This window comes from Taudactylus pleione, unplaced genomic scaffold (assembly GCF_031769625.1).
Source record: "Taudactylus pleione unplaced genomic scaffold, aTauple2 ptg000116l, whole genome shotgun sequence".
In the NCBI taxonomy this organism is placed as follows: domain Eukaryota; kingdom Metazoa; phylum Chordata; class Amphibia; order Anura; family Myobatrachidae; genus Taudactylus; species Taudactylus pleione.
Window position 1 is genome coordinate 24,944,493 of NW_028284518.1, and position 16,842 is coordinate 24,961,334.

At 37.3% G+C, this 16,842-nt stretch overlaps 1 protein-coding gene across 2 annotated transcripts in view; it reads right to left on the reverse strand.

Moving 5' to 3' along the window:
• Positions 1–1,215: 1,215 nt before the first annotated feature.
• RELCH (RAB11 binding and LisH domain, coiled-coil and HEAT repeat containing) overlaps positions 1,216–16,842 on the reverse strand; it is a 200,066-nt gene continuing 184,439 nt past the window's right edge. The window contains exon 29 of one of the 2 annotated variants that reach the window (XM_088471744.1): positions 1,216–5,611. In XM_088471744.1, the coding sequence (XP_088327870.1) occupies positions 5,491–5,611 (121 nt within the window). In that variant the 3' untranslated portion in view covers positions 1,216–5,490. Of the gene's footprint in view, positions 5,612–6,236; positions 6,406–16,842 lie in introns of those variants that run through there. The other variant, XM_088471745.1, reaches the window with a different exon arrangement.

Consider the following 16,842-nt stretch of genomic DNA (forward strand, 5'->3'; position numbering starts at 1 on the left):
CTACAAGGCAATCTTATAAAACCTTGGTTAAAAAAAATATAATAAAAAAAGACTATAGCCGCAAACTTAAAATTGCTCCCATGCGAAGCCAGGGCGGGTCGCAAGTACCTGTATAGTATATTTACAATTGCATTGTTGTAACTTTAGGGGTTGGTATTGTTGCTTCTTTTTAAAAGTTCTGTGAAAGCGCCTGAACCCCCCTTTTGCCATTTTAGAGGTTATGAATGTCTTGGTTCAAATCTCAAAATCTAACCATCTGACTGCAGCTGGAGGAGGCATTGCTAACATTAAGATAAACATAATTTGCATGCAGCCTAAAATGTGCAAGCATTTAATCATGTGATTTTCATTACATTTTCATATACATGCAGCGACCACTGTAATGTCCAGTACAGGTAGAGTCTCCCATATCCAAAATGCTTGGGACCAGGGATATTTTGGATATCGGAATATTCCGTATTTTGGGATATTTGCATATCATAATGAAATATCTTGGGAATGGGACCCCAATATACACACAGAATGCATTTATGTGTTATATACACCTTTATACACACAGCCTGCAGGTAATTTTATACAATATTTTTAATAATTTTGTGGCTCAAGCAAAGTTTGTGTACAAAAATGAAATTAATTTATGTTTCATATACACCTTATACACACTGAAGGTATTTTTATACAATAGTCTTAATAATTTGTGCCTTAGACAAAGTTTGTGTACATTGAACCATCAAAAATCAAAGGTTTCATTAACTCAGTCATGCCTAAAATATTCCGTATTTCGGAATATTTGGATATGGGAGACTCAACCTGTAATACAATGTAGAGACCATGGTCATATCCAGTAATATAATGCAGAGGCTATTGTAATGCCCAGTAATACAATTCAGAGACCACTGTAATGGCCAATAATACAGTGCAGCGGCACCCTTAATGTCCTGCAATTGCTCATTAGTAGTACAGTACATGTTAGCTTCTAGAAGTGCCAAAGTTATTATTTTTATGGAAACTTATCAATGACTAATTACTATAAAGTATTTTAGGCTTAGTTGAGGACCACTAAGCTTCCTAAAATATAGACCTGTTACTAATCATTATCAGCCAGGAAGAATTACTAAAGCACATCTTTGCACCCATAAATAAAAATCAATCAACACTAGCATAAACACTAAATACAAAAAAAAGGACAAACCATATAAACATGTTTTACAGGAAATTACATTTTAATGGAAAGAAAAGTGGTTTGTGCAATTTACCATATATTACACTTGTATAATATTGTCCAAAATATATGTACATATACAATGGAGTTTTTACAAATACTGTATAGTGAAAGCACAGTGTCAAAACGAAAAAAAAAAAGCTTCCAAATATTACCCATACAGCTATTGTAGAAAATAGTTTTTTATCACAGATGGAAACATGAATCCCTTAGATAAATGAGCATACAGAATAAGGAGAGAAAGCAGAAATAGTTTGAAGGCATACTTCCGCTTCATCTCATTTAGGCAACCATCTTCAGAAAAAAATAAAGAATCAGGAAATATTCTTCCTGCCTACCTTTCAGTGGCAATTTTAGATATTCAAATAATTTATACCAAACCAATGCACAATAAAGCTTAAACCTATTTTGGGAAAAAACATTTGTGTAAAAAGATACACTCAAATAGGTATAAAAAATAAGAAAACAAAAAGCAGCACATAAACTCTATTCTAAATTACAATGGTAGTTCACTTTTCTTTACATGTAAAATAACATTATTTACACAGTCAATATTTCTCTTCATTCAATTTCCTTATTGGGTGATACTATTTTTTTCAGATTGTCTGATAAAGGACTATATAAATAACAACGGTGAAGCTGCATTGATAAACTCGTTAACACTTACCAAAATGTGAGAGCGTGATTTGTTTTGAGCTCTATTATACTACAACTAAAACTGTTCAATATGTGCACATTAAAGTCTAAAACAGACAAGTGTTGGGGTTGTCCAATAGCAACCAATCACACTATAACAATCATTTCTCTATTGCATTTCTAGAAAATGATAGACAATCTGATTGGTTGTTATGGGCAACACCTCCATTTCTCTATTTTAGAAGCTTTTTGAAATCTATCCCCAGGGTTTAAGGATATCCATGCTTGAGCACAGATGGTTAAATCAAAACAACTGATCTACTTAAGTCACCTGTTCTCAAGTATGACTTTCCTTAAAACCTGGATCAATAGTTGATGTGCAGTCAACTTAGTTAATACATCACTGGCACTATCCATGTGTATACTATAAAATAACCAATTTACTCATACTCTGCCTGCCTAGTTATTGAAGCAGTTTCTAACATGGGGTTAGATGTACTACTAAGCTGATGAGAGATTAATGTACCAACTAATCAGCTCCTGTAAATCTACAGACTGTGGGCGGAATATGTCACGCATCGTATTATGCCACTTATCAGGTACATACCAGCATTAACGGCGATATTTACCTAGTATTGCGATTAAAATCACAAAGGACAGCTCTTCCGAAAAGACAATGCAAAAACTGCTGTTTTCAGAGTTTTGGCTGCATTTCAGCCTTAGTACATTCCGTCCTGTGTTTGAAAAATGACAGTTAGGAGCTCATTGGTTGGTACTTTCTCCTCTCAGGTTAATTACATCGACCTATTGCCCACCTGCTGCAGAGGAGAGTGCATGACAGACATGTTTCACTAGGTGTAAAATCTCCAGTTATTTAATGTATATTCATATTTACAGATGTGTCCTGATACACCTACAGGTTTTGCGCCTTATGGTGCGAGACGCCTGGCACAAGGGTAGAGATTCCTGTGCGGAGTACTTTTTCCTCAGTTTTGTATTTTAGTAAACATATAGGGGTTGATTGTGAGTCAGAGGCAGCTGTGTCCATGTCGGTGTCTTTTGGCGGCCGTCTGTCTGTTACTTTATACAAATGCGGCTGCAAATTCCTTTCCTGGGGTACATCCGTGTGTCTGAATATGTCAGGACTGAGACGACCACTTTCAGTGTCCATGCTGAAATACTGATTGGTGCGTCTTCAGGCCCATAGCTTACTAGGTACTTCAGATTATATTTATTGCAAAGGAGTGGGTATAAATTGCAGATAAAGCATAACGATGCGAGGCACAAATCACTCGTATCTGACCTGTCTTTTCCTCAGTTTTGCATGTTCCTTTGCTAGTAGTGTACTAGGTAGTTAGAATTCGTCATTTTGTAACAAAGAAATTGGTATAAAGTATAATGCATGGTGAGGGTCACTCATATTGGGCCTGTCTTTTTCCTTTGCCCCTGGATTGTGTACTTTTCCCTCAATTTTGCGTCTTATAGTGTATTGGGCACTTAGGATTAGCGCGGCTAAATTGCAAGTCTGTGGCACGTTAATTTGAGGTTAAGTGTATGTGGACAAATTTATAAATGTTATAATAGTCTTAACAAAATACTGTAGTGGCTAACTAGCAATACACCTTTTTGCCACATTCTACAATACTATATGGAGTATTAACATACTGTTGTGCGATTCAGATTATTCGAAATGAAGGTTAATTAAAAAAAAAAAAAAAAACTTTCTCACAAATAATAACATATAATAATTTCCTCCCCTTGCATACAGTTTATATAAACATATATCATTGTTTAAAGGACCCGATTTAGTGCATATGTTCACGTGGTTGAGCGATTATTCGCAACTGTGCATGTCTAGGAAAAAAAACAACGGCGCATGCGATAAACACATACAAAAGGTGCTATTGCGATTGACTCAGACGATGATGGGGACATGAATGGGAGGTGGCTAGTAATGCACACAAAAATGGTCCATTCAGTGGGAGCATTATACAAGTGTCATTATACAAGTGCTGCGGGGGTGTCAATGTAGCAGCAGCATTCGCAGATGCACAGCCGTAAGCATAGGAGGCCATAGTCAGACTGAGAAACTGCACCTGCCATAGGGCTGTGCAAGTTTCGATTGTGGTGTATAAGGACGCACCAATCAGTATTACAGCATGCACGGACGCAAAAAATGGGCGTCTCAGTCCTTGCACATTTGGCCAAACGAATGTACAGTAGGGAAGGGCTTTGTAGGCCATTTGCATAAAGTCGCAGACGGGCAACCACTAATAGATGCTGCTGGGTGCACTATTGCGTGCGACTCAAAATCAGGCCGTCTGTGTCCTAATAAAGTTTCAAAAAGAGCAGTGCAAAATTAATGTTTTGTTTTGTGTTTTTTTTAATATTTGGACAACAGTCCTTCTACAATTAGGTCCCCCTTCTCCATTTAACACCATGTGACCTGAATTGAATCTCCCTAAGAGTCACCTCACCACTCCGGCAGCTCCTCTCCTAGCTACAGTAGGGGGATAAGATGATAATGAACTAATAAAGGAGAAGTGTTGTCCAAATGAGAACAACCCTAATTGAGCATTTCAATCATTTTCATTAGAATCGTACAATGTTGTTCCAAAACTCTAGTCTCTTCGGGGTAAATTTACTAGAGAGTTTTTAGAAGTGAGTTTTAGAAGAGATGTTGCCCATACCAATCAGATTCTAGCTATTATCTTGTACAAGGTGTTAGTTAAATGTTAAGTAGAATCTGATTGGTTGCTATGGGCAACATCTCTTCTAAAACTCAATTTACCCTTTCGCATCAGTGTAGAATGTTTAGTCACAGCTGCCTGCTATTGTATTAACATCAGCAGCCAGAAACAGAAATAAAGGACAAATAGAATACATTTTTCAACAGTTAATACAGTGTAATTTTCAGTTATTTTAAAGACCACAGTAAAATCGTATTGGTCTTTCTTCCTATTATAGCTGAAGATGTGTCATGCTTTTAAGCTAGAATAACACTGTAGTATCACTGCACTTCTAAATAAAGACAAATGTTGAATGAAAGGCCAAAAGAGGCTGGAAAGCTACAACATTATGAATGCGTTTCTTATGTTTATCCTTCTATAATGGTCTCATTCAGAATGAATCCAGACAGGCACAAGGCAACGCTGGCTGGCTCTTTTCTTATTAAGGTAATAACAAAATTGTACAGTATTTCCATAATTTAAATACATAGCAATCTCTCACTTTATTACTTCATGACAATTAATTTAAATTTACAGTTTCTTAAGTACCATTGCAATTTGTGCAGTATTTAACAGATAGAATTGCCAATATGTTTTCAGCAAAAAATACTTTTCACTATATATATATATTTATATTTTTTGTATGTATAAAAAAAAAATTAGACAAAACACAGAACGGAGACAAGATATAGGCTATGGATCCTGTTTAACTTCAACTACAGTATTAATTTCCAAATCAACTGACATGCTGATATTCTAATGAAGTGCAAATATCTTTGGAGTTTTTAATAAAATATATTACAAGAACATAAGACAGAAAAAAATAAAGAAAAAAGGCAAGTACTTCAAGTACAAGGAGCAAGTGGTCCATCATTAGTGTTTTATTGGCTGGCAGGAAGCCATTTACTTCTTGCGCTGAAAAACATTTGCTAACATTGCACCGGATGTAGTCAACTGGCCCATTTTGTTCAAAAACTTGGTCTTTGTATCTTCGCTCACAAGGCTTGCAGCAATAGACATGGAACTGAAAGAGACATACAGGGTAGGTAAATAAAAAAAATACAAAAAATAATATATACTTGTTGACTGGGCTGGATTTTAAGGGGGTACTTCAATTGTTTTTACCGTTGCCATTTCAAATGTTGCTCAGCTCAGAGCAATTCAATTGTTGCTCTGCTAGGGCAGGAATAGCCGCGCATACACACATTTCTGCTTGCAGCCTCCCAATACGGCGAGCAGAAATGTGCGCTAAGTCTTCACTATGGGCAACCAAGGCAGTACTTTAGACGGGTTTAGCAGCACTCGTATCCTAACAGAAGAACAACTGACTTACTCTGATGGCCGCCCAAAAAAACAAATAAATCGCCCCCTAAGAACCAGGTAACCCATGATCAACAAAAAAGGACTACTCATGCCTAACATTTTGGATTCATTTCTAAGGATTGGCTCCATAATTCTCCAAGATGTTTTTACTACTGGTGATTTTAACCTTAAGACGTCCTGACACATTATTAAGATACATACATGATGCAAAAAATAGCAAACAAGCAATTCATTAGGTTGCAGAAGAAAGTTCTACAGAGAGTGAAATGTGTTTTACAAAGCTGTAATTAGTTCTGTGCACAAGCTAAACACCACTGACCTAAGCAAATTATAAGTGAACTCATGCGTCGTACACAAATCCATAGAAAAAAAACTCACTTCTAACCCTTCTTTTCAGCGCCTGACTTGGACAGAGACCAAACGTTCCAGGTTGGAGCACGAGCACACGAGGACATGGAAAACAGATTTGCCGGAAAAAGACAAGCTGAGAGCATTCTGGAATGAGAGCAAGAAAAGCTGAGAGTAGAGAGAAAGACGTACAGTGCAATTCAGTGAGGGTAACAAGGAAATGGAAAACCATGTGCAGGAGGCAAGAAGGAGGGGAATGACAGCATTTAAATAGTTTTGAAGAATGTTCTCAGCCAGCTTTAACTCTCAAGTACTGTATCCACATGCTCCATCACCAATCTGAAACGTTTGGATTTGGTCATATTTTCATACATGTCCCTTAGAAAACACTAAACACACAACTGTATATATCAATCTACTTATATAAATCTCTATGCTGAAACCTGTAATATAATTTGCACAAGGAGTCCCAATTTGAGATGTCAAAAAGGTCAATCTACTACGCCAATAAATGGGTTTGATAATGTACTACAACATCTACAAAAATATCTATGAAAGAAAAAAAAAAAAAAAGACATTCATCAGTATTTATATTGTACACAAAATTTATTAGGCCCATTCTGCGAAAGACAAATCATTTGCACTCACATGAACCTTAAAGATATAGAAAGAATCCGCACTGATCCTTATATTTATGATTAATCTCACCCTACCTATTTATATTCTGTGTAGGTATTCACCAATTAATAATCATCTTTTTCTTACCGTTTTTTAACGGAAAAGGAATGTAGGAAATGGTGCTACCCTGCTCACAAAATATACTAAAAAAAAAAGAAAAAAGGTGTAAGGCTATTGGGTGCACTCTCGGGTGATTATGGGCAAGTGCTGGGCTCTAATGATGTTGATGTTACAATAGCAACATGGTAAAAAATAAAAAAAAACTTTTATTAATTTATATTAAAATTAAAAATATATATACCATAACATTTGGGGTTAAAATAAAAGATATAGTGCATAAAGTAGGAAAAAGTGCTGAATTAAAATTCCTGATAAGGCCGCTGGGTCAATAACTTATATTATCAGTATTAATTCTGATTATATACTGCACAAGAAATATATTTCTACTCACTTATTATGTAGCTTCAGCATTGCTATTCATCAGAACAGAGCAGATTCACTGTATCATAAATCAGTAGTAACATAAGTTAACTTGCTGTTACAATGTATAGTAACTACTATAATTGTATTAATTATATCTCCTCAGCAGTGGTTTGTATCCTGCTTTGAACAATCACTTTAGGTTAAAGTCTGCTTCACCATATATTTGGTTTGCTAATTACCATATTAGAGAACCTATTTCAGATAACCTTATGCTGAATAAATCCAATTAACGCTAATCTTTACTGCTGAAAGTTTATTTTTGGATTCTCTATAAATAGATCCCTTTTTGGTCCATTCTTTAAGCATGTCTTACTAATAGTATGCGTAGTGTTCATCACAAAAATGCTAATCCTCTGCTAAATATTGTTGCAGACACATCACAGACATATAATAGTACCGCTAAATGTAAAGCTTTAAATATCAGCAATAAATCTGGGCAGATGGACACATCAATACGTTTATATTAAACAATGTGTGATTACTGCACAGTGTATATCGCCACAGTGTGTAGTTGGGTTATTTCCCTATTCATTTACCCTTGCAGGCATGTGGCAGGTCCCTCTCAACACAGCTCATAGCGATATAAGTATTATTCTTATATCTCTGTTACTGCATTATTATAAACCTGTGACAACTCTTATCTTGACACTGCTCAATATAGACCTGTTAATTAGCAGCAAGATGTGCATTAGTAATAAGCATGTTAAGACGCCTGCTTCATACAGTATTAGATCAGACAACTTTCTGCTATGACACTGCTAATCCCTGGGGTTCAATTTTATGTGAACGGCAATTGCCGCGGCTCTAATAGCACTCGCTCCCCGAGTTAGGATCAGTGTACCATATATTTGAACATCGGACCTTTATTACAGCATATTAACTAGAATGTCTCAATGTGGATTAATGCTTCCATATGACCCAGCGGTCTCAGGTGCCTATGCGCATTTCGCCGGATGTCCGGCTTTCTCAGGGCAAGCCGAGCGCTCTGCCTTCCTCAGTTTAAATAGCTGTTCCTAGGCAACCGTAGTTAAGGGGCATGTATGCCCTATCTTTAATAGCTATTGTCTACAACTGTAAATATTCTAGCCTCATTCTAGGTTGTAATTATATTATTAACCTCTCACATTTTCTGAGATATAATTTTATCATTAACCTCTCCTGCAGTCTTACAACAAAATATATAGTACAATAAATCCTTGACTTCTTTAATACTTTTCTATACATAATTAATTCATTAATAAGTGATTAGATCCCCGTTAGACCCATAAAAAATTAAATATTTCTACAACATTTAAATATAATAAAAAACTAGGTATCCCTTTAATATATAAATTAGGTAAAATTATCTCCCTATATATATATATATATATATATATATATCATAAATCGTTCCGCATTCAAATGAAAATATGAAATGTATTTGAATTATGCAACAACAAATCCATTACTTTATTTTATATAGATACATCTGTCAAGAAGGTGATTAGTGATAAAAAACTTATTGGTGCTTTTGTGTATAAATTATTCAGTGTTGAAGTGTTGATAGAATACTTAAATGATACATATATTAATTACATTGCTGTAGCTATCTATAATATATAATTTTAATAATTAAAAAAGAAGAGTGATGGAATATAATGTGAATTGAGATAGTGAATAATGTGATAGTACATATATTTTAAAAGGGAAAACTATAAAAATGAAAATAAATATCCTTAATAAAATCAAAAATTAATAATAAGAAAAATCAACCAAAAGTGTGAAAAAATTATTGTAAAGGTGCTCCTATTGTTCATAAATCTCACAGAGTAATTATATATCTATTATAATGACTCTAAACTATTTTGGGACAAGAGAAGTTATCTTAGTTGGTTAATTTTTATTCATTAATTAATAAATTCGTAGATATCACTGCTTCATTGTGTTAAATACAATTGGAGAAAATTCCTTCATACAGTCCATACTATATATGGTTGTTGTACTATGTTAGATCTTAAAATATATCTATTGTTATTTCGGGCTAAGAATAATAATACAGAAGAACAAACGGTACTACCGGAAGAAAACTAAATGTCTATGACTAATGTCTATAAGCTTAAAAATTCCATCTGTATTAAGAGATCTAGGAGTTTTCCTATTATTAAAAATCGAGTTCAAGTATTTGGGAGGACATACTTTGCCAGATTGAAATTTATTACCTATTAATCTCCCAGGAGAAAACTTACATTAAATTTACACATAAGAACAAGTAGATGATAAATGTAAGGGAATCCTTTATATATATATATATATATATATATATAATGTATAATTGCGGATATTGACTCATATGGTATCAACCTAGGAAGACTGTGAAGTTATTATTTTTATTCATTCTTTTTGGTATGATTGTATCCATCATATATATCATTTTTGTCTCTCTCCTTGCCAATTCCTTCTTCAAGTCTCCACCTCTAATCCCCAGATGGACTTTCTCCATGCCAAAAGCCCTTAGGTGTCCAGGATTTCCTCCATGCCTTTTCAAAAAGTGTCGGGCCACACTGGTGAGTGGTTTCATTCTTTCTTGATCCCTTGTGGCGTTCTTAATGTTACCAACGTGTTCTAAAATTCTCTGCTTTAATTTCCTACTGGTCATACCTATATACTTCTTCTGACATTCACACTCCAAACAGTATATGACCCCTTGTGTGTCACAGTTGATGTATCCCTTATTTGTATTAGTCTTGTTGTATTTATCTATGAAGTTTTTAGTACTCCTCATATACTGACAAGCCTTGCATTTTCCACATGCATAACTCCCATTTAATGTCTCTTTCCTTTTATTTTTAGTGAAATGACTGTGAACAAGTTTGTCACCTAAATTAGATGTTCTTCTCCAGCCAATATCCACAATTCTCCAACTGTCTTGCTAGATCTTCATCGGTGAGTAATACATGCCAATGTTTTTGGAATGCTTTTCGATTTTCTGTCGACTGATTACGATAGGTGCTTATGAGCCTGATCTTGTTCTTTGTAAGATCGGTATTCCTTATTTTGGGGGTCAATAATTCCTTTCTCTCTTTACTTCTTACATCTTTATAGGCTCGTTTGATACATCTTCTGCTATATCCCCTATTTATCAGACGTATTTCCAGTTCTTTTGCTCTTTGTTCAAATGTCTCAATGCCTGTACAGTTTCTCCTTATCCTTAGCATCTCTCCTTTGGGGATATTTTCTCTAGTAGCTTTGAAATGTGAACTGTTGAAGTGCAGGATGCTGTTTGTAGGAGTCTGTTTTCGGAACACGTCTGTGGTAATCCTTCCAGTTACACTAATATTGATGGTAAGATCCAGGAAGGTGACACTTTTTTGGCTCATATCCATTGTTAGTTTCAAATTGAAGGTATTTCTATTCAATTCACCTATAAATTCTTTAAATAGAAATTGTGGCCCCTCCCAAATTATCAGGTGGTCATCGATGCACCGATACCAGGCATTGATATGGCTGGTAAATCTTTCTAATCGTTCTCCAAAAACATGCTCCCTCTCCCACCACCCGAGGTACAGGTTCGCGTACGTCGGAGCACACATAGTTCTCATCGCTGTACCCCGGTTTTGTAGGAAAAACTGTTAATTGAAAATGAAATTTTTTTTAGTTAAGATGAATTCCAATAATTCACAGAGAAAGGTATTATGATCGCTTATTGTTTCCATTTTCAGGAAATATTCAACTGCTTGTATGCCAACATTATGATTAATGCTGGTATACAATGATTCTATATCGCATGTGCAGATCCAAGTGTCTTCTGCGATGTACAGATCTTCCAATTTGTTAAGTACATCCATGGTGTCTCTAATATGCGATGGTAACTCAGTTACAAATTTTCTCAAATGTGCATCTACATACATGCTTGCCTTCTCTGTTAGGCTCCCTAAACCCGATACTATGGGTCTACTACCTGGTGGTTTCTGCTTATTTTTAGGTATCTTGGGGAGAACATACAAAGTAGGAATTTTAGGTTTCTCTACACATAGGAAGTCATATTCATCTTTTCTAATGATGTTTCTTTCCAGGGCTTTTCTGATGATTTTATTATATTGATCCTGATAATCATAAATAGGATTGGAAAATAGTCGTTTGTAACATTCACTGTCACTTAATTGACTACGAATTTCCTTTATATAATCATCCCTGGACCAGAGGACAATATTGCCCCCCTTGTCTGATGGCTTAATTACAATATCTTCCCAGCTTTCAATTTCTTCAAGAGCTTTTCTTTCCTTCCTACTTATATTGTCTTTTTTCCCCATGTTCTTGTTTAGTATTGCATCAAGATCTTTTGATACCAGGTTTTGGTACACTTGAACTTGAGAACAAATGTTGGGAGCAGGTGTGAATTTGGATTTCTTTTTTAATCTTTTAGATGTTCCATTTTCAATTGTGGGCAATTGTTAGATTCTTCCTCTAGTTCAATTAACATTTGTAAGGCTTCCTGATCACCAAGTCCTGGTATCTCAGGTTCAGAACCTAATTCCTCATCCTTTTGTTTTCCACAAAAATTTTTTTGAGTAGGAGCTTTCTGGTGAACAGTTGTAAATCTTTTTCCATTTCAAACCTATTCATGTTTCTTGAAGGTGAAAAAGTTAATCCTTTTGACAGTATTTCTATATGAGATGTATTCAAGATCTTATCTGATAGATTTACTATTTGCAATCTATCTTCATCTACTGTTTCGTGTGTTTTGTATTTCTTTTTCAGTTTGTCTTCCCATTCCCTTTTGTCCCTTTGTCTTAAATTTCATGGACCCCCTTCTTGTTTTCTGTTCGGTCCCTCTGTGTTGTGACCTAGTCCTAAAAAATGCCTGTCCCATTGATAATTAGTGGATGACTCACTGTTCTCTCCTTCAGAGGATTCTATTTCGGAAGTGCTATAAGTTGTTGAATCCATTCTCTTATATGTGGTCTGCTGCTTGTTCCATTTGAAGATCTTATTATTCATAACATCATTCCGGTCTCTATTGTATTTTTGTTTTCTGTCTTTAATCATATTCTCGAACTCATCAATATCTTTCTTGTATTTCTCATATGCTTTTCTAAAATCTTCTGAGTTCTCATATTTATTGATTTATTGTACTATATATTTTGTTGTAAGAATGCAGGAGAGGTTAATGATATAATTATACCTCAGAAAATGTGAGAGGTTAATAATATAATTACAACCTCGAATGAGGCTAGAATATTTACAGTTGTAGACAATAGCTATTAAAGATAGGGCATACACGCCCCTTAACTACGGTTGCCTAGGAACAGCTATTTAAACTGAGGAAGGCAGAGCGCTCAGCTTGCCCTGAGGAAGCCGGACATCCGGCGAAATGTGCATAGGCACCTGAGACCGCTGGGTCATATGGAAGCATTAGTCCACATTGAGACATTCTAGTATGCTGTAATAAAGAACTGCTGTTTAAATATATGGTACACTGATCCTAACTCGGGGAGCGAGTGCTATTAGAGCAGCGGCAATTGCCGTTCACATACAATTGAACCCCAGGGATTAGCAGTGTCATAGCAGAAAGTTGTCTGATCTAATACTGCATGAAGCAGGCGTATTAACATGCTTATTACTAACGCACATCTTGCTGCTAATTAACAGGTCTATATTGAGCAGTGTCAAGATAAGAGTTGTCACAGGTTTATAATAATGCAGTAACAGAGATATAAGAATAATACTTATATCGCTATGAGCTGTGTTGAAAGGGACCTGCCACATGCCTGCAAGGGTAAATGAATAGGGAAATAACAACCCAACTACACACTGTGACGATATACACTGTGCAGTAATCACACATTGTTTAATATAAACGTATTAATGTGTCCATCTGCCCAGATTTATTGCTGATATTTACAGCTTTACATTTAGCAGTACTATTATATGTCTGTGATGTGTCTGCAACAATATTTAGCAGAGGATTATTAGCATTTTTGTGATTAACACTACGCATACTATTAGTAAGACATGCTTAAAGAATGGACCAAAAAGGATCTATTTATAGAGAATCAGCTATGAGAAAATAAACTTTCAGCAGTAAAGATTAGCATTAATTGGATTTATTCAGCATAGGGTTATCTGAAATAGGTTCTCTAATATGGTAATTAGCAAACCAAATATATGGTGAAGCAGACTTTAACCTAAAGTGATTGTTCAAAGCAGGATACAAACCACTGCTGAGGAGATATAATTAATACAATTATAGTAGTTACTATACATTGTAACAGCAAGTTAACTAATGTTACTACTGATTTATGATACAGTGAATCTGCTCTGTTCTGATGAATAGCAATGCTGAAGCTACATAATAAGTGAGTAGAAATATATTTCTTGTGCAGTATATAATCAGAATGAATACTGATAATATAAGTTATTGACCCAGCGGCTTCATCAGGAATTTTAATTCAACACTTTTTCCTACTTTATGCACTATATCTTTTATTTTAACCCCAAATGTTTTGGTATATACACTGCTCAAAAAAATGAAGGGAAGACTAAAATAACACATCCTAGATCTGAATGAATGAAATATTCTTATTAAATACTTTGTTCTTTACATAGTTGAATGTGCTGACACCAAAATCACACAAAAATTATGATTGGAAATCAAATTTATTAACCCATGGAGGTCTGGTTTTGGAGCCACACTCAAAATTAAAGTGGAAAAACACACTACAGGCTGCTCCAACTTTGATGTAATGTCCTTAAAAGAAGTCAAACTGAGGCTCAGTAGTGTGTGTGGCCTCCACGTGCTTGTATGACCTCCCTACAATGCCTGGGCATGCTCCTGATGAGGTGGTGGATGGACTCCTGAGGGATCTCCTCCCAGACCTGGACTAAAGCATCTGCCAACTCCTGGACAGTCTGTGGTGCAACGTGGCGTTGGCGGATGGAGCGAGACATGACGTCCCAGATGTGCTCAATTTGATTCAGGTCTGGGGAACAGACGGGCCAGTCCATAGCATCAATGCCTTCGTCTTGCAGGAACTGCTCACACACTTGAGTCACATGAGGTCTAGCATTGTCTTGCATTAGGAGGAACCCAGGGCCAACCGCACCAGCATATGGTCTCACAAGGGGTCTGAGGATCTCATCTCGGTACCTAATGGCAGTCAGGCTACCTCTAGCGAGCACATGGAGGGCTGTGCGCCCCCAAAGAAATGCCACCCCACACCATTACTGACCCACTGCCAAACCGGTCATGCTGGAGGATGTTGCAGGCAGCAGAACGTTCTCCTTGACGTCTCCAGACTCTGTCACGTATGTCACATGTGCTCAGTTTGAACCTGCTTTCATCTGTGAAGAGCACAGGGCACCAGTGGCGAATTTGCCAATCTTGGTGTTCTCTGGCAAATGCCAAACGTCCTGCACGGAGTTGGGCTGTAAGCACAACCCCCACCTGTGGACGTCGGGCCCTCATACCACCCTCATGTAGTCTGTTTCTGACTGTTTGAGCAGACACATGCACATTTGTGGCCTGCTGGAGGTCATTTTGCAGGGCTCTGGCAGTGCTCCTTCTGTTCCTCCTTGCACAAAGGCGGAGGTAGCGGTCCTGCTGCTGGGTTGTTGCCCTCCTACGGCCTTCTCCACGTCTCCTGATGTACTGGCCTGTCTCTTGGTAGCGCCTCCATGACCTGGACACTACGCTGACAGACACAACAAACCTTCTTGCCACAGCTCCCATTGATGTGCCATCCTAGATGAGTTGCACTACCTGAGCCACTTGTGTGGGTTGTAGACTCCGTCTCATGCTACCACTAGAGTGAAAGCACCGCCAGCATTCAAGTGTGACCAAAACATCAGCCAAAAAGCATAGGAACTGAGAAGTGGTCTGTGGTCACCACCTGCAGAACCACTCCTTTATTGGGGGTGTCTTGCTAATTGGCTATAATTTCCACCTGTTGTCTATTCCATTTGCACAACAGCATGTGAAATTGATTGTCAATCAATGTTGCTTCTTAAGTGGACAGTTTGATTTCACAGAAGTGTGAATGACTTGGAGTTACATTGTGTTGTTTAAGTGTTCCCTGTATTTTTTTGAGCAGTGTATATTTTTAATTTTAATATAAATTAATAAAAGTTATTATTTTTTATTTTTTACCATGTTGCGATTGTAACATCATCATCATTAGAGCCCAGCACTTGCCCATAATCACCCGAGAGTGCACCCAATAGCCTCACACCTTTTTTCTTTATTTTACTCACATGAACCTGTCTGTACCACTTCTGTCAGATGATGACATGAATGTACAGAGGGCCTGATTCAGACCCGCTCGCAAGCGGGTCGATGGTGCCCAAGTGCGCATGACGGAGGCGCCTCAGTCGTGCGCATGCGCGAGACCCGAATAACGACGGCCAAGCCGTCGTTATGGGTCTCGCACCAAAGGGGGCGTGCTGTCGACGGTGATTGACAGCACGCCCCCTTTGGTAGGCGTGCCGGGGGCATGGCTGCCCAGACGGAGGCGTTCCCATGGGAACGCCTATAGTCTGGGGCCGGCCCCACTGACATCACAAGTGATGGCAGTGGGAGTGCTTTTGGCTCTGATAGAGCCAAAAGCACTCCTGGGCTTGCGGCAGCGAGACCCTACCGCAGGGTCTCGTCGCAAGCCCGATGCTCACGATGGTCTTGACCATCGCGACCATCTTTTTGGCCGCTCGCTATAGCTGTGCCAGGAGGCCGCTACGAAAAGGAGCAGGGACGGCCCTGATTCAGAGCGAGCGCTCTGTCAGAGCGTCCGGCTCTGAATCAGGGCCAGTATTCCTTAGTAAGCAGCACTAAAGCTGGCACTCACTTCCTAAGTCCCCACATCACTTTCTTTGCTCCCAACTAAATTACTCAAAATCTTTAAAATTCATTCTTCCTTGCAGTGTTTACATTTTCATGAGAACATGCATAAAAAAGCCTTACTGTAAGATGCCAGAAAGATAAAGGAATATATTTACTAAATGTTGCAGGAGGACAAGTTCAAAGCAATACATTTGATTGATGGTAGACAACCATTTAAAGCCAATGCAGTTGCAAAACAGTTAAAGTTTTTTCATATTTGTATTTCTATTTCCATAACTGAATTATTGAGTGGTGGATATATAATAATATGTATGTTACATGACTTGCCCTAAAGGTGTTGCTGTCTCAGCTTGCATAATGTACATTGCTCTGGTGATAGGGGATTATGGAACGAAGACCAAAACATCCCATCGCCTCCAAAGCCCTTCTGTGAATCTTTATAATTTGTGGTAATCCTCTCACAATAGAACAGCAAGAAGTAGATCCAGAGGGTGAAAGCTATCACTCCATTAGGGATGTGGTCAGAACAGAAACTGACAGAGTGATGGCGAAAGACAACTGAAGAAGCATATACAAAGGGCGCTATTAAATGTGCGGAGTCATATTATATT